At 42.1% G+C, this 19,459-nt stretch overlaps 1 protein-coding gene across 11 annotated transcripts in view; it reads right to left on the reverse strand.

The window, feature by feature from the left end:
• EHBP1 (EH domain binding protein 1) overlaps positions 1–19,459 on the reverse strand; it is a 337,547-nt gene that overhangs the window by 250,899 nt on the left and 67,189 nt on the right. For 10 of the 11 annotated variants that reach the window (XM_075925601.1, XM_075925605.1, XM_075925600.1 and 7 more), the window contains exon 4: positions 9,826–9,921. In XM_075925601.1, coding sequence (XP_075781716.1) covers positions 9,826–9,921 — 96 coding nt within the window. Of the gene's footprint in view, positions 1–2,436; positions 2,590–9,825; positions 9,922–19,459 lie in introns of those variants that run through there. The other variant, XM_075925606.1, reaches the window with a different exon arrangement.

Raw genomic sequence — 19,459 nt, forward strand, 5'->3', positions numbered from 1 at the left:
CCCTGATTGGCCTGGGCAAGCACATGAAGTCTCCTTTCGCCAGCAGGGGCGTATGGTGCCCAGAAGGAACCTCCAGCTATTCAAAACAGCTGGTGGTTCTCTCGAGGCACCGTGCACCTCTCATAGGGTGGGAATGGGAGGCAAACACTTCACATGCTCCCCTGCCCCCTGACCAATTAGGTTCGGTGAGCGGGGGAACACGTGAAGTCTCCTGGCCCCGCCCTTCAGCTCGATGCCCTGTCCCTTACAGGGCAGCCTGCTATCACTTCTGAAATTCATGAGGTGCCCCCCATCCAAAAATTATTGCCCACCCCTGTATCAGACCCTTTAAAAGCAAACATTCTTTTGGTCACTTTGTATGGTGTCACTGGGCATTCTTAATATTAGAATTAGCTACTAATTCTTATGTACCCAAAAGAAATGTATCCTCTTTTTCCAGACCTCTCACCGTCAGGACAATCTGGCAGAAGATTATTGTACTGTAACAAGCTTCGACATTTTTAGATTATTACGTTTTGTTTAATTATAGTTAACACATGTTTTAGATCCAACATAAGGAAGAGAAAAAGGCTGGGAAATTTTAAAGGGTGGCCTAAAAAAATTAAACATGTAAGGGCTGTATTGCTTTACAGTCTAACCATAAATGTAAAAATGTAAAATTATTAAGTACATTCTATTACTCCTCAGTATTAAAATATTATATCACAATTAACACAAGAGGAAAAAAGCGCAACACCAATAAATGAGCATGCTTATAAACTTAACAGTTTTATGATAAGCACAGTTTGCTCAGACTATGAATATTTAAGAATCAAGCAAAACATGACTGTACAACTCTTACTAACAGCTCATTAAAATAATGACTGTACAAACTGGTTTAAATTATTACTGATCATTAAACAAACCCATAATTAAAATTTCAGGTTTCAGTTTTCTTCCTATACTCAGCAAGTATTTAGCATCCTCATTATAAATAAAAAGGGTGTGAAGAGAATGGGATTTCCTCATCTCTAAGTGAAGCTTTCTTCCATTATGAACATCTCTGGGTGCTGCTGAAGCACACCTACAGGTTGAACCTTTCTAGGGCTGCATACTCTGGTCTGGCAACATCCATGGTCCGGCATGATTTTAGTTAGCCATGTGTCCATTTATCATGGGTGTGGTCAAGTTTCCTGCAGTCTCATTAAGTTTGTTTATAGTCAACAGTCTTGGTTCTCAATGTTGTGTGTTATTTAGCTCTAATTTACCCCACATGACTTCCAAGAGCCCAATACGCAATGGAAGGGTTGATAATGCTTTTGACCTCCCATGGTCTTCCAAATTCTCTGGTTCGGCACTGGTCAGGTCCCAAGGGTACCAGACTAGAAAGGTTCGACCTGTACTAGGATTATTCACAGTAAAGAGATGAGTGCCAAAAGTACTAGTAGCTTGATGGTGTCCTTGCCAGTTCTGAAGTGAACTAGCCAAACTCAACCAGCCAAATAGACACATGTGGCTAGTAGCTAGCATGTTGAACACCATGGGCCTGAAGAATGGTTTCAACGCATACTGTATATCGGTAATACAAGCTATTGTCATCACAATAATTTCCACTCTGAAGGATACTAGACAGAGGAATTCATTGCAAAAGAAATTAAACTAGTTAAAAGGTCTATTACAGCATGGTAGTAGCATGCTCAAAGGATGCGTGTTTCTCTCAATTTATAAAATAAACATAACTCTACATTATGGGGTGCAGAGAGCATATGAGGAAGAGAGGTGTTTATGTATCTACAACTCTATTTTCATCAGCAAATTAAGTCTTTCTGCTAAGGTGAAAATGGCTTAAGAAGAATTAGCCAAGATTATTAGCCAATGAGTTCCTAGATGTACACACCATTTTTAGCTGGTGCACGGCCTAATAAAAACAGAGAATCCTTATACGTGCAGTAGAGAGGGAAAAAGAGAAAGAGAGAGAGCTTGTGAGAGGAATAAATGCATTTTCCCCACATCCTCTAATTTTAAAAATGAATATTATGGGTTTAACTCCAGAGTAGCTATAGACTACTCACACACACAGTCACACTCATCCTGTCTGTCATGAGGCTACTGTACACTTCTGACCTAGTTCCTGACTTCAGAAGATCCTGACTGCAACTTACAGTGAAAAATCATAAAAAAATAACAAATAGTCTCGCAGCACTTCAGAGACTAACAAAAATACTTTTTTAAGGTGCTGTGAGACTATTCCTTATTTTTTTTAAGTTTTTTCAGTTACAAACTAACACAGCTACCCCCTGAAACTTTTGCAACTTAAAGTATCATCTTAACTTTAAAACACAAAGTGAGAGCTCCCAATTCAATTTTTTAAAGTCAAGCTTAAATCTAACGTAGGCCATCTTACACCCACTCCTAGCGCACAACCATCCACTAGAATAGTGTAACATGATCATCTACCTTATACTGTATTACAGAAGCCTCCCTTCCAGTGAGAGGAGTTAGACAGAGACATACTCTGATCTGGGTAGTAACTGCTGGTAAATGTGTGCCATGTTTAGTTAGATGGCAGCACTTAGAGCCAAGTGTAAAGTCCATCTGTTAAGAGCTGTACTCTGGATTGTCTGCAGGGAGAATTTTTAAAGATTCTAAAGCAGTGTTTCCCAACCAGGGTTCTACAGAACCCTGGAGTTCCACAGACCATTGTCAGGGGTTCCGCGAGAAATCGTGGAATAAATAAATAATTTTTTTTCTTACAATGTAAGCTGACTATATATATATATATATATATATATATATATTAAAAAAACAGCTCTTAACAAATACATTTTCTTGACAATAATTTAGCAGTAATTGAATTGCACTCCCCGCTGTCAACTTTTTCATAGGTAGAAGTTCCTCAGGATATGATAAATTATTTTAGGGGTTCCTCCAAGGGAAAAAGGTTGGGAATCACTGTTCTAAAGGAAGACAGGTGTCTAACACCTCTGCCTGCCCCCACTCTTGCCTTTGAAATATCTTCCCTTCCGATCTTATTGGATCTGAGTAACTCATGGTATTTAAAACTTCTGTGCTTCGATAGGTGTTCATTAATAATTCTAAAACATATATATAATTTGTGGGTGTGAGAGCAAAAGAATGAGGAGCTGGCAATAGTTCCTCTTTCTGAGACTGTGCATCTTTATGATAAACCATATGTACTGCTGAATAACCACCACTCTAGGAATGAAGTCTACCCCTAGCCAGAAAGAAAGAGTCGTTTTTTCTGCCAATGTATTATTTTGGTTCTTTTAAACCTAGGAATAGTGATGCGGTGGCTAAAACCCTCACAGTTCTTCACAAATAGAATGTTCATATAGTCTTGCAGCATGTGACTTATAATGACACTGAATAGTTCTTTATATTTATATTTATAAATTGCAAGTGATTTGAAGCAAGTTAAACCTATATAGTGACCTAATATGAACTTATAGAGTGCAACCACAGAAATATGATAAAACAATAATAAGCCAAGAAGTATTTCCCATTCCATGAAAGCATTACAAATCACAATAGTAAACAAAATGGATTTATTATTTCTTCTCATTTTGGTTGACAATTTCAAAACACAAGCAAGATAAAATAGTAGAATATGCTACAGAAAAAAGACAATCTTATGGAACAGAAATAACTTTTTATTTAATTAGCATTTTCATTGGCTAGTTGGACAGGGACTAGAAAAGGCTGAGAAAGCTTGATGAATTTGTGTTTCCGTGTCATGTTTCCCTTAAATGTCTCATAACGTTATAAAGCTTTATCAACAATATAAAAATTTGAGGAGTATCCTTTGAAATGGGAGTGGGCAGGAGGAGGGATCACCTCTTCAATTCAGAACTGTGTAGGAGTGTGAAATACAAATATGTCGGAAACAACTAAAAGCACAAAATAGGGACTTTTAGATAAAGTATTGTGTCTCTTGACTAATCACATGCACTTTACTTGTAAATTCTCAAGTATCTACTGGTGACTATTGAAGAGGATATTCTTAACATTCTCATCTGTACTTGAAGCTAGACTTATCTCCTAATCCTACCAGTAACACATTTCAACAACCACTTCAAATTCAGAGCCACTACAGTATGTATCATTTCCCAAAACACATGGCTGTGTATTTTGGAATCTGTTCTATTCCTACACTACTATTTCAAATCACTGCTTAACAAGCAGCAAGCAGCATGTGTTAATTCATTATCTTTGATTCCTATAAAGCTTGACAGAGCAACATGTTCAGTCAATACACTTTGCCAACATGGATATAAAGCCAGCAGCTTGCCTGTGATCTTAATGCTTTCATCAACACAAACAATTGTTGTTTGTTAAAAGACACAGGGCCACATTGAATATGCTCATGCCAAGTATTAAATCTATAGTAGACGTTCCTGAATATTTAATTCTTTTTCGTGGATCTTTCACTTCCACTAAAGAACAGTTAAGCCAGCCAATCCTTTTTTGACTCTTAGGACTCCATCCTTCTGGTTAAGGAACAGATATATATATATGATTGCCTTCCAGATCAATTAATCTACTTCTTAACTGTCCAGAAGAATTGTTGCTGTTACCTAACTTGACCTGTGATGATTTTTATTTTTTTTGTACAGAAGAGATTAAGGATTTTGTCTCCATTTTCAGGGGCATGTACCTTATCTGTTTTAAAAACACATTATATGGTATTTCTTGGGTGCAATTTTTTAACCCACATGTACTTTTTTTGGGGGAGTGGAGCCAGAGAGAAATGGACAGTTTGGAGAAGTGAACTAACATAACTTTTAAAACAGATCAGTTGATTTTTAGTGTGACAATGCTAATCAAGAGAGGCCAAAAATACATCAAAGTTAAAAATCAATTTCTTGATGAGTTCTTGAGACAACTGCAAAAAGATTTGGGGGTGAGGAAAGGAAGAGAATGGCTACACCCTCGCCTTCCTAGCTGGTGAGACCAGGATTACGCTGTCCCTGTACTAAAGGTGCTGTCTCTTTTGTTTTCTTTGGAATAAAATGTGTTTAGAATTTTTAGGCACGGAACAAGGTCTAACTACCCTTGCTTACCAATAAAATAATAAATATATTCCAACAAAAAAATCCATCAAGTAAAGGGATCAAGACAGTATATCTTAGTTTTAAAAGTCCTGATTCTCACTTACACTAAGTACTTTGGCAGTGTAGGAGGGCCTTGAAATGAATATAAATGTTACTTACACCCACTTTAGGATGACTTTACTCTGACAGACAGAGCCAGTTTTAGGGATAGGCGAATAAGTTGATGACTTGGTATGTTGGGTTTTGGGGGGCGCTGGGGTGCTGTTTTTGTTGTTAGAATGTTTCAAGTAAAATGTTTTAGGGATTCCATGTGTGGATTCATTTTTCACTAACCTCCAAGAATGTGCTTGACCTTTGTAGACTCTCATGAAACCTTTCAGACTGGGTTCCATTTTTTATTTCATTTTTATTTCAATGAGTTTACATTTTCCTTGAACCTTGTAGAACAGCGATGGACAAACCGCAACCCAAGGGCCAAATGGGGCCCATTGAGGTTCTGCATGTGTGTGGCTGGCATGACATTTTGTTTATCATTTATCAGCAGAATCTGGTAACTCTGTGCATGGGCAACGGTGTCGTTTTTTCCTATCAGTATTATTAAAGTGACACACATGTAAAGCAAGGGCACATGAAAATGAGATGCATGCTGGTTGCACACAACATTAACTGTAAGAGCAGTGTGCTCCCTTTGCATCTAATCAAAGCACTGCTATGGTTCAGTTGACACATGCCGAAAATTCTGGGTACACAAGCACAATTAGTAAAACTACCTTATCCTGAGAGACCATCTTGATTACAACAGTTTTCTGGCCCACTGGGATGAAGGAGGGCCATTTATGTGGCCCACTCACTAGCCAGGTTGCCCATCACTGTCCTAGAAGGTTGTCAGTCTGGCTTTCATGAGTATAAAAAGGACAGGGTGTTACCAGTCAGTCAGTGAGATATAAGAAGAAGGTGAAGTAAGAGCCCGGCTGCGATTTTATGAACTTTGTTTTATTCTGTAATTATGAAAGTATACTTGTGTGTTTAAGACATGAAGCGTGTAAGTAGTGATTAATAAAGGACATATATAATGAGATGCCAGGGATAATTATCAAACCCCCCCCCCCCCCATCTAAGCAAAAGAAATACTTTTCCTTCTTTTGCCATGCTTACCACAATGTTTGATGACTTTCTAAGTCTGCAGCACATAGACTTTTGCTTTCCCTAGTAGAAAATAAAAGATGCCCTTGAAGAAGCCTTCAGGAGCTCAGTATACAAAATGAAAAACTCAACTGCAATCTAGTTTGCAGCAAAGGTCAAATCTTATGGGAAAATATCTGAAACAGGACAACATAGACCAGGCTTTAGGCAACAGTGATCATCCCAGAGCAGAAGAAATTGAGGAGCAAAGCGTAAATGATGGAAATCCTATTACTAAGGAATTAGCTGATTTACCTGAAGATAAGGAATGGAAATGTGAGGAGAGTGATGCAGAACTGTCTGATTTTCCTGGCGGCGTAAAGGAGACTGATGATAAAGAAGAATGTGGTTTACCTGAAAAGGAGAATAATGACAAAGAAAAATCTGGTTTCCGTGAAAAGGAGAGAAATGATAAAGTAGAATCTGCCTTGCACAATGACAGAACAGCAGTAAGAAAAACTGTGCACCACAAATTGTTACATCAGATCCTGATTGATAGCCAGTGGTCCTAAACACTGCTGATACTGAATGTACAATTTTGAACAGGCCAGGCTAAATTGAAGATATGACATTGTCAGTAAATGAGCACAAGTAACACTACACAAAGTCACACTGTGAAAGAATGTTTGAGAATGGCAAGGAAGTGAATCAGTATTGGATAATTTACTCCAAATCAACTGACAGTGTTCTGGTTTGTTGCAAAATATTTGATAAGAGTGCTAAACCATTGCTTGCACTATCTGGACACAATTGCTGGCATAACTTAGTAGATGTTCTGAAGCAACATGAAAAGTTCACCGGGCCATTTTACATCCTATTCCAAATGGATGGAGGCTGAGTCCAGACTCAAGCTGAATAAAAACAGAGACATAGAAAATCAGCACATTATTAGTGCAGAAACTCAGCATTGCAAGAATGTGCTCAAGCATCTGATCTCAATTACCCTCTTCTTTACAAAGAATAATTTGGCTTTCTGGGGCTCCTTGGGTAAGAACATAATGGTAATCTCCTCAGTGTGTTAGAGCTCCTTGGAAAATACAATAATGTCATGCATGAGCAACTACACTGAGTAGTTCGTAAAGAAGCTATGGACTATTAGTGAGTGCATCAAAACAACTCAAAATGAAATGACTGACCTTATGGGCAATGAAGGTGCTTGATAAAATATTGATGCAGCATGGCAAAGCAAAGTATGTCATAATAATGGACTGCACTTCCGGCATTAGTCACAGTGAAAAGATGCCATTTACGGTAATATTTGATGACATGGAGGACATCTGGATGACTCTACTGGGAAAGGCCTAACAGTATTATTTATTAATATTTTCCAGGAGACTAAAATAAAGCTTCAGGACTGCTACAGCCCACACTACAATGGTGCAAATATGAAGGGAAGAAAAAGCTACATCCATGCAAGGATTCTGGTGCTGAATCAAAAAGCTTTCTTTGTGCCTTGTGATTGCCATTCTCTCAACCTGGCTGTGTCAGATTCAGCAGCACCTTCTTGAGATTTAGTTTCTCTTTTCGGAGAACTGCAAAGGATATACATCCAGTTTTCAGCATCAACTAGCAAGTGGAAGATCCTCATGAACACTGCTACAAATCTGACCACTGAGCCATTAAGTGACACTCGCTGGGAGAACCACATTGAATGCATTAAGGCTAGTGAGGTACTAAATGACTGAGATTTACAATACCCTAATGCAAGTAGCGCTGTCAAGTAAAGCCAAGGCCAGAATCCAACACGAGGTGCAAAGCCTGGCAAACTAGTTCACTGTCTTCAAACATCTAATCTAAATTATGATTTGGAAGTAAACCCTGCGAGCAAGGCCGTGCAAACTTCAGCCAATGGACACTGCAACCATTACTACCTGGATGAGATACTGCCTTGACCTCATTGCAACCTAGTGAGGCAATGGATTTGAAGACACCATAACTGCTGCCCAAAAAATGCCAGAAAACTTAGGAGTTGACCCCATTTTCATGGAAACTCATATTCATTGGAAGAAGAGGTAGTTTGGGTTATGAGGGCAGAGATGAGGTGATCAGAAGCTTGGAAGAAAATTCAATTGAGACTTTCAGTGTTTGCTCGTTGACACTGCTCTAAATGTCAACTGAAGAAAGGTGTGGATGAATGAAGCACCATGAAAAGTTCTGGGGTTTTTATATGACCTTAGAAAGCTGCTGGCAGAAAAAAAGATGCTTTTAATTATACGACTTGCACTGGATGCTGCCACAAGGGTCTAGTCATACATCAATGATAAAGACCTTTATGTTGACTTGGACAGCATCCATCACATTTTGCGACACAGAAAGCAGTCTCCACTCCAAGCTCTCCAATACATTCATGATGCAGAACTGAGGGACACTTTTCCTAATGTGTGAGTAGCACTGAGGATTCTGCTCATGCTGCTAGTCGCAACTATGAGTGGTGGGTGAAGATTTTCAAAACTCAGGTTCATTAAAATGTATCTTCAATCAACGATGGTTGAAATGGCTTGAAATGCCTTTAGCCAGTCTTTGTACCTTCCTGATACTCTGCTTCAGTTTGCGAAGGTAAAGGCAAGAAAAGCAACCTTGGAACAAAAGGACTAGAGTTAACATTCTAAGGCTGTCACCTCCTGTAACTCTATTTAATTCAGGTCCATCCAACGTTCGTGCATAGTTCAATTTCTTCATGTTAGTATATTTCAATAATTCATAAAAAAAAGTTTCTTTTCTAAGCTCACAGGAAATGATTTTTATTATATCCTTACATATGTCATAAATAAATATAGATTTACAGATCCTAGCATGCAAATGTATAGTCTTATGAGACAGGGATAAATCATGCATGCATGCTTTTCCTGAGGCGTCATTTGGTTTAGATCAGGCCCTGATGCCAAAACAACATATAGGGGCCTCAATGTAAATAAGAATTGGCACTAAAAGTACAAAAACTGATAAGAATGCACACTAACTGTAATAAAGCCATCTTGAAATACTAGAACAAATGGAATTTATTGTATTAGACTACACAAAGACCTAAAATTCTGTTATTCAAATGTTCCCCATCAATATGGTTCTGTTTTCCAGCAATTAAACAACCACTGTAACATATTTATAACATACTTGAAATACTATAATACGTGTTCTGTTTCAGAACAAATGTAATGAGAAAGACAATGACTATAACAATACAGCCCACACTCAAGTCATAAATTGTTTTGACACGTACTAGCTTAGTGTTTTTAGGCAAAACTCTACATTTCAACTATATTCTAAAAAGTCATAAGCATTAGAATTAGCATAAGTATTAGACTGACATTCTAAAAAGTCATAAGCATGTACTTAATTTTATGCAAACAAGCAGTCCTGAGGCATTTAATGGGACTAGTTGAGCAAGTTAAATTAAGCACATGCCTAAGTATTTGCAAGGGACCTTAATTCTCTCTCATATTTAAATGTGTGAACTTGTAGGTATACAGATAACAACTTGAAAAGAACTTCAGGACCAAGCATCATGAAAGAAGCAGTTTCTGTGTGTAAGTTTTTCAGGAAACACTACTGTATGCATTATAAAATGAATTCAAATTAAAAATTAGAAACCTACCTTAAAAAGTGTCACAGTGATTTCAATGTTTTCTGGAACAGGCCATACCACCACACCCCGGTATGGATTTTTAATTCCAGGTTGCCAGCTATGGGCCTAAAAGAAGAAAAGAAATAAAAATAGCATCATTCCATCATAAAAGGCCTGCTCCATCTCCCCTGGAAGTCAGCATGTGTACAGATAATTAGCTACAAAACCCCTCTGCTTTCCTAAATGTATGATTCCATTAAATACAGTAAGACAAACCACTGAGAACAGAAGGAAGTCACACCATGAATGGCAACACAATGCTCACTCTAGCCAAACACTAAGGCTACGTCTACACTGGCCCCTTTTCCGGAAGGGGCATGTAAATTTCTCTAGTCGTCGTAGGGAAATCCACGGGGGATTTAAATATCCCCCGCGGCATTTAAATAAAAATGTCCGCCGCTTTTTTCCGGCTTTTAAAAAAGCCGGAAAAGAGCGTCTAGACTGGCCCCGATCCTCTGGAAAAAGTGCCCTTTTCCGGAGGGTCTTATTCCTACTTTGAAGTAAGAATAAGAGCCTCCGGAAAAGGGCACTTTTTCCGGAGGATCGGGGCCAGTCTAGACGCTCTTTTCCGGCTTTTTTAAAAGCCGGAAAAAAGCGGCGGACATTTTTATTTAAATGCCGCGGGGGATATTTAAATCCCCCGCGGATTTCCCTACGACGACTAGAGAAATTTACATGCCCCTTCCGGAAAAGGGGCCAGTGTAGACATAGCCTAAGGCTACGGCTACACTGCAGGCTTTTGCCGGCAGAAAGTATGCTAATGAAGCGCTCATTAGCATTTGTCGCACTGTCATTTGCAGGGCTCGACAAATAATACAATCTACTCGCCTGTGGCGAGTAGATTGTAACCCAGAAGAGCCGGGTTCGGACGATCTGCATGTGTGCAGAATGATCTGCGCATGCGCTGGTGAGCAGGGTTTGCCGCGGTTAGGTGAGCCCTGGTCATTTGCATATCTCTGCCAATGCTTTTTGCACAAGAGGTTTTTGCGCAAAAACAAGCAGTGTAGACAGGTCTGTTTTGCGCAAAAAAAACCTTTTGTGCAAGTTCCCTTATGCCTCAAAAAAGGAGATATGCGGGATCTTACGCAAAAGGGGTTTTTTTGCGCAAAACAACCCGTCTACACCACTTGTTTTTGTGCAAAAACCTCTTCTGCAAAAAGCATCCGCAGAGATATGCAAATGACAGCATGAGAAATACTAATAAGCACTTCATTAGCATACTCTCTGCCAGAAAAAGCCTGCAGTGTAGACGCAGCCTAAGTTCTGATCCTGCAAAGTAATTAATGCCTAAATCGGGATCAAAACACTGCGCACCCTGCAAGTACAAATCCATAAAATGGTGAATATAGATCCTTGGCATAAGTTTCAGACTATGGAATGCTTTCCTTTAAAGCAAATCATAGAGTAGCTATTGTGCATGCACAGTGGCCATATTCAGATTTTAACAACATGGATTTCTCTTTGTTTTATTTGAAAAAATAAAGCACCAATAAATGCCTCTAGAAACATTTAACTCTTCAAAGAATTAACATTTCAGTACCTATAACTAAAAGAGAAGTGACCAGGATAAAATGAAGTATAAAGGGACTAACTCTAAAGACCTGAGCAAATCATTCCAACACGTGGAGCTGCATACTTTCCACTAAAACAGTTAACACCGTGAAGCGGCTGAATCTGGTTCAGTTAGTGTGATGGAAAACTTTAGATAACTATGGAAATATAAATGAATACACGCTAATATAAGGGGGCAGCTGAGCAACATGGCTGTTTCTAACTCCCTGTTTTTCTTTATTTTGATAAAAATATAAGTTGGCCATTGTTACTGGCATCAAATTGTGAGTTTTCAAATTCTACACTATCAAACATCATTCATTTTAGTTATATGTTCTTTCAATACCCGGTACTTCAGTGTATGATTTTTATATTAGCACATTATTACCAGCATAAGGTTAATGTAACCTGAGTACCAGATGCCTTAAACTCAAGTATAATTACCCTGGTTAGAGATTTAAAGATAGGATTGCATTACCTTGGTTTTATAGCAATACATTGTTGTTATAGTGACATGGTCATGTGGGCCATATCAACAAACAACAATTTACAAGAGGGTTTTAAAAGGTCTCTTCCGGGTAAAAAATTCCACCTCTAATTTAGCCTGCTGCCCAATGACCAGTTTGAGCTACAGAATTCAATACACCATGGTGGGAAAGATAGCAAATGAAAAGCTCTCTCATTTAGTAGGAGAAGGGAGCTAATTCACCACTGCTGTGCTTTATAAACAGGGCTTCATCTCACATAATAGTCATACACTTAACAGCCCTGTCTTGCCTTCATGCAGCCTGCATATACCCTCACACATCCAGCTCCCTTATGAGCAGCAACTGTAGTAGTTCCTTGAGACCACAAGAGGCCACTAAGTTGCCACACTACTACAGGCAGCCTATCTGTTGATTCCCTGCTGTGCAGAGCTCCAAGTGGCAGCAGCTTCTAGTAGCATGTGGGACAAAAGGTCAAGAAATTGAAGGAGACATGGGAAGGCTCTAAGAATGAAGTCTTACAGAGAGTTATTGGCAGGATCCAGGTTCTTTTCCATGCTGGCCATTTATCTATGCAGATATATTTATATCATTCTTCCTGTTGTCCCATTATTTTTATTCACACCTACAGAATTGCTAATGTTTGCCGTTTTATCCTAAGTCTCGTGAGATTTGGTGTTTGTCTGAAAGTGCCAGCTACTGAAGACATCTGGTTAGGTAAGAATCTCAGCTTTAATTTAAAAAAAGGAAGTTTCTTGCCCTCATGGTTGCAAAGTAATGTTTGAAAATGTGTCTGTCCCAAGTGGACCTGCAAGGCCAAGAAACCGGATGGTAAATAAAACGAACCCAATGTGTGTTTTTTTTTAATCCCACGAATTTTAAGTCAGCCTCATGATTTTTTGGGGCCTGACCCGTGTTTTTTGAACATTTGGCAATACTGCTCCTTATTTTATACAGCAAATACATTTTGTGCATACAAACAAAGCAAGCACTCTATGATGCAGCAGAATTCTGGGTACACAGGGATTCGCCAAGTCTCTCCTCATCAGGCTAGTTGGTCAGTTAAAAATGGACAATCCTAAACCAAATCAACATGCATAACTGTTAACTGACATGTACAATATCAAAGCAGAGAGTGGGAGATTGCATGTCTTACTTAATGAACTTTTAAAGCAAAAGCTACTCCCTGATTAGCTGGATGATGTTATTGACCTATCTAGCTTGGGAATATAGGATTGCACCACACAGGCAATATGAAAGGCAAAGGTAACCTCAAAAATAAGCCGTTAAGGGTTGGTGTAGAAGAAAGCAAAGGGTGCAAAATAGGGGGAGGCCTATTACTTAATATAGAGTACTCTGACTACTTATAATTTTCATTAAGAGTAATACAGGTTGAACCTCTGTGGTCCAGGACTCACTGGTCCGGCAGGACCACGGCTGTTGCTAGACCAGAGAGCCCCAGCCATAGAGGCTGCAGGGCCACTGGCCTGGGGGGCAGTGAACACAGCCAACCGGGGCACACAGCCCCGCCAGCCAGAGTAAGGCTGGCAGGCTGGAAAAGCACAGAGCTCCACCAGCTGGACAGCAGCTCCACTAGCTGGAGGCAGGAAGCCTCACCAGTCGGGGCAGAGGGCCCACCAGCTAGAGCGGGGCCAACAGCCCAGAGAGGAGACCCACCAGCAGGCTGGGGGCAGCAAAGTACACTGAAGGAAGCGCACTGGGTATGGCCAGGAGGAGAGCCTTAGGCCTGACCTCCCCTGGTCCGGCAAACTCCCTTGTTCAGGACCACTCAGGTCCTAAGAGTGCCAGACCAGGGAGTCCAACCTGTACAACAAAAGGTTATTTCTCAAAGGATCACTATATTGAGGTGGCTTTTGCAGGGGAGGGAGGAGATTGCGCCCTTCCAGACTTACCTAGGCCTTTGCTTTGGGAACCGAGTAAGATTTTGACACCTACACACTGTAAATGTGCCATCAATCCTCACTGTCCCCATGTTCTGAATCCTGAACTAAGGATGTTAAAAGTAGGTTATTTTAGAAATCGAGTAGTTGATAACAATTCTATCAACTACTCGATTACCCGATAGGGGAAGGCAGCCAGCGCAATCCCAGCTTGGGCTGGGGTCAAACCCTGCTGCAGCTCTGCAATTTAAAAGGCAGTAGGAGCTGCGCAGCCTGCCTTCCCCCACTCCTACTGCATTTTAAATTGCAGAGCCGCAGCAGGGTTTGGTCCCTGACCCCATGCTAGCCAGGACTGAGCCGGGCTGCCTGTCCAGCCTGTAGCAGCCCCTGCCCATGGGGGGTCCCAGCCCGCAAATAGGGGCTGCTGTGCACGAAGCAGCCCCTGGACACCGGTGCCTATTTGCGGACAGGGGCTACTTCGCAGCAGCAGTCCCTAGGGTTGCCAGATGGTTTAACCAAAAATACCGATTTCCTCCCTCCCCCCCAAAAAATACCTACCCTGAAACATATTCTTTCTGGTAACCATACCACACAAGCACATCATAAGCCTCCAGGAACACAGCCATACAACCAAAAGAGATGCTAAATCTGCCCACATATCTATACTGGCGAATTCATCACTGGAGCAAACAACATCAGCCACAAAATCAAAAGTTTATTTGACTGCACATCCAGTAATTTGATCTATGCCATCAAATGCCAGCTGTGCTCCACTGCTATATATATTGAACAAACTGGACAGTCTCTGCAGGAAAGAATCAATGGACATATCAGATATACATAAAGGAAACGTACAGAAACCTATTGGTGAACATTTTAACCTTCCAAATCATACTACGACAGATCTCAAAGTAGCTGTCTTGTCACAAACCAGATCCACAGGGAAGCCTTGGAATTACAGTTCATCCACAAATTCAATTCACATGCTAATGGACTCAATCGTGATGAAGGCTGGTTAGGACATTACAATTTAACAACCATTGAAGGTGCTAACAGCTCTCTGAGTAGTATCCTTCTTGACATAGGAATCTATCGACTTTGATTATTATCTGCTTAGGTTTAAATACCCATTCTCCAGATATTTACTGATGCTCTGTCTCCCATCATCCTCCCTTATTCTTCCCCCCTCGCCTCCCCCCTCCCCCGCCGCCTTTCCCTCTTCTATTTATTTTGAGTGTTCACATCTCAAACTCATAACTCCGGTCATCTGAAGAAGTAGGCTGTGCCCACGAAAGCTCATGATACCATCTACATGTTTTGTTAGTCTATAAAGTGATACCAGACCATTTGTTGTTTTTTGCTGTAACAGACTAACTCAGCTAACCCCAGAAGTTCATGATTTATGTTTATAATGTGGATAGTAGGAATTACCTGCTTTATACATGCATTTATTTTTGCAAAGTTGGGTTATCATGACAAATAAGAGTCCACAAGTTAATGCATCATCATGATGCAGTGTCTAAGAACATGCTGTAAGGCTTGGTAGGTTTTGGTTTTTACTTTCTTGTCCCAATAGAAGAGATGTTTAAGGACAGGGAGCTTGAAAACTATCAATGTATAGGCAGATATTCCTCTGTAAGAGATCTGTCACCAGACTGCAAACACAATCTGCTGGGGGCCTAGATATTGTGCTCAATTAATGGACTGCCCTTGGAAAATACAGTAAACTTCCGATAATCCGGCACCTTTAAGACCCAGGGGGTGCCGGATTATCAAATATGCCAGACTATCGGAAGGGGGGGCTATGAGGGGTCTGAGGTGGGGTGGAGTGGGGGGGCTGCAACCCCAAACCCCTCATAGCCCCCCCTTCTGATAGTCCGGCTCTGCCCCAGGCGTCCCTGATTCAGCCACTGCTGGTCAGTTTCAGCAGTGGCTGATCAGGATGCCTGGGTCAGAGCAGCTGGGGTGCTGCTGGGCTGGTCCCGCAGCCCCGAGGGGCGGCGCTACGGGACCATCCCGGCAGCACCCCAGCTGCTCTGCCCCAGGTGTCTCCAAGAGCAGCTGGGGTGCTGCCGGGTTGGTCCCGCAGCCCCGAGGGGCGGCACTATGGGACCAACCCGGCAGCACCCCAGCTGCTCTGCCCCCGGTTTTCCCCGATTCAGCTGCTGGTCAGTTTCAGCAGCAGCTGAATTGGGGAAGCCAGGCGCAGAGCAGCTCCAATTGTCCAGCAGCCAGAGTACTTCCAGGTTCCTGATGGTGCCGGACCATCAGGAGTGCCAGAGCATTGGATGCCGGACCAATGGAGTTTTACTGTATCTGATTTGTTGTCCATAATTCAAACATGGTTACAGGGAATTCCCTCTTTTGACCATCACAGATCTGTGCAAGTCTCAACACTTACTAAATAGTTCAGTTGTTATCAACACAGAACAGACACTCCACTTGTAGCACACAGTAATGCAGAACAGGTAAGAGAAACGTCTGAGCAAACGGTGATGTTGTGGCTAAAAATAAACTCACTTTTTATTTACTAGTGATTCCAGGTTATAGGAGAATTCCACAAGCTGTTGGCTGAAAAAGTAACACAGAGGTGCTCTGCTGCAATGCTCTGTATCTGCAGATGAAAGAGCAGATTGAAGAAGCTTCAGCCAGCTCAAAATCTAGTAGCCCATTTACGAAGCAACACAGGCTGGTGAAAGCACCCCACTTCAGAGCTCTATATACTACTATACTGGCTCCACCTGGCCCTCAGTGTGACGTGTGATCAGCTGGGGAGTCCCCAGCTGACCCCAGGCTGCGCGTGGCATTTCAAAGCAGCAGTGCAGCATGGAGCCTGGGGACTTCCCTCTGGCTGCACGTGGAGTTCCGCATTCCTCCTCTGAAATGTACAAGAGCCCTGGTGGTGGCTCTTGTACATTTAAAAGGAGGAATGCGGAAGTGCCTATCAACTACTCGAAATGCCATCGACTACTCGACTAGTAAATTAATTGTTAGTACAAAGTAGGCTTTGAAAGATGCAACAAGGTTACGTGTTCTTGATTTTGAAGAAAGACAAAGGTACATTTGTGCCTAACAAATTGTCCTGGTTTTTGCAGGGTTCAGAAAGGAAAAGTTCACACTGGTCTTAAGACTTGTTCAGGAATTCTGCCAAATATAGCAAGACCTGCACTCCAGTAAGTCAGAATTGCCCAGCTACACAAACAAGTAATGTTCTGACACATCTGTGTATATGTATCTAAATTCAGACTGGCCCAAGGGGAGGGGATTCCAGAACACAGCTCTAAAATGATTTAACTCTGAACAGAGGTGGCGGGTATACGAGGCAGGGGAAGGCAATGCCTTCTTGAACTGCCAGGCATGGCCCCACCCACACTACTCCCCCAGAGCTCCCAAGTACGCTGGGAGCCATGCTGAAGCAGTGAAGCCGGAGGTGTTTTGAGGGCGGAGTGTTGCTGCCCCTAGGCGTCAGCCATGATGAGGCTGTGGAGCCTGGGGCAGTGAGCCCTCCCCGGGCTCCAGGGCAGGGAGGCTGTTGATGCGCCAGCCGCTCTCCTCATACTTGGGGCTGGAAAGGCTAGAGCTGCGCACTGCCTGCCATCCCATGGTACTCAAGGACCAAAGAGGCTGCGGCCGTGAGCTGCTGCACTCCCCATGATGCTCTGGAGCGGGAGTGGCTCGCATGGGGGGCTGAAGGCTTGCCCCTCTGGTGAGGGGAGCAGGAGACAGAAGGAGTGGGAGGGGGCTTGCCTCCCCCAGCCCTACGTTCACCCACCGCCCCTGACTTTGAATGAGAATTGATAACTATTAGATGATATCATGCTTGCATACTACCTACTGTCCTTTGGATAATGATTTCGGTTAGCCAGTTTTTCCAATATGGCTATTGTAATTTAGCGGCACCATTTAGCTAAACATGTTACAATCCAACATTTTTATGCAGTCATTACCAGACCTCCATAATAATCATTAATTCATTCAAGCTATTAAATAAAATAGAGAGTAGTGGATGAGGTCTTACATTCTCTCAAAGCAGAAGTATTATTTGTAGTTTCCATAGTAAGAATGTTTGAAGCAAAAGGCCAAGCCTTATTAATATCTTAATTTCATATTAGTGAAATGCACTGTTCACAAGTTACACAACTGTTGTCATCTTTATGTTTGAGTTACATTTTTTGTGGGCTGCAGTCATTTGTTAGAGGTCAGTCATCTCACTTCTTCCCCATTTTCATATTTTTATTACATTAATTGCCTGGGAATAAACATTTCTTTTTAGAGAAGACTTAACTGGTGTCTCTTCCCTGCTCCACAAAAATATGAAAAAACACAGGCACACTTGGGATATGACTAATGCTTAGGTACTTCTTGGGCTCATTGTGTAAAATAAAATAAAAAATCTTTATTTGACTCATGTCCAAGAAAGCAATTAGATGAAACAACATGTATAGTAATGTGTTTTACTGGCAGATGACTAAGAGTTTAGGAATCTTTATTGATCCAGTCTTGGAGACAAACATCTCAAATGAAGCAAAATCATGTTAGCTACTGAATCTTTTTTAAAAAAGTGAAGCTTTTGGACTTGTCTACACTGGCATGTTTTATTGCCAAAAACTGCCTTTTGGTGACAAAACAGCAAGAGGTTTTATACCGTAATGTGACTTTTGTCAGGAAAAACATCCAGTTTTGGTGACAAAAAACTTCCAGCCCTGTACAGGGTTACCAGGTAGCCGTCGGGGAGTGGGACTGACCCGGACACATGCAGATTCCAGGGTGCTGCCTGTCCCATGCACGGTCCCGGCGAAGAGAGCCCGGCTGTGGCTCCACCACGTGTTTGACCAGCTCTCAGGAGACTCCCAGCACCAATCGCGACCCGTCTCTCAGCCACTCCCCCCATCCCCGCCAGCCTTCCATCTGGCGCCCAGCCAGAAAACCAGAAAATACCGGACATTACAGATGTCCGATATTTTTTAATTTTTTTTTTACCGGACAGAGGGCCCAAAAACTGGACTGTCCAGGACAATACCGGACACCTGGCAACCCTAGCCCTGTAAGAGACTTCTGTCTTTCCTCTTCCCTTTATAGTCGACAAAGAGTCAGCGTGGACTCTGCTGTTTGTTTCGTTGAGAGAATTGGCATCCGCCAGTATCCCACAATGCCTGTTCTGATGGCTGTGCTCAATGTTTTGAGATCTCGGCTACATTGAAGGCATTAGGGACGTTAGCGTGTAGTTGGTTACATGATTAACCGATAAGACTGGGCTTATTGGTCAATCATGATGACTACACACAACACCCTCTTGCTGCCTCTGCATCAGAGGCAGCGGGGGGGAAGGGGGGATGGGGATGATGCAGCTTTTAAGCCAGCTCCTCACACGTTCTGGCTCCTATAGAGCCACCAGCTTCCTCCCCTGCCCCCGCTGTCCCACAGAGGCAGTAATGTGGGGAGTGAATGGGGGAAGGTGGGAGCTGGTACATGTGGGAAGCAGCTTTCAAGTTGGCTCCCTGTGCAAATTCGGCTCCCATGGAGCTTCCTTCCCCCCCACACTGTTGCCTCTTCATCAGAGTCAGCGGGCCGGGGTAAGGGGGCAGGTGGGAGCCAGTGCTCACGGGGAGCCACCTTAAAAGCTGGCTCCCTCCAAGCACTGGCTCCCGCCTGCTTCCCTCCCTGCCA

Source organism: Pelodiscus sinensis, chromosome 3, assembly GCF_049634645.1.
Source record: "Pelodiscus sinensis isolate JC-2024 chromosome 3, ASM4963464v1, whole genome shotgun sequence".
Lineage (NCBI taxonomy): Eukaryota > Metazoa > Chordata > Testudines > Trionychidae > Pelodiscus > Pelodiscus sinensis.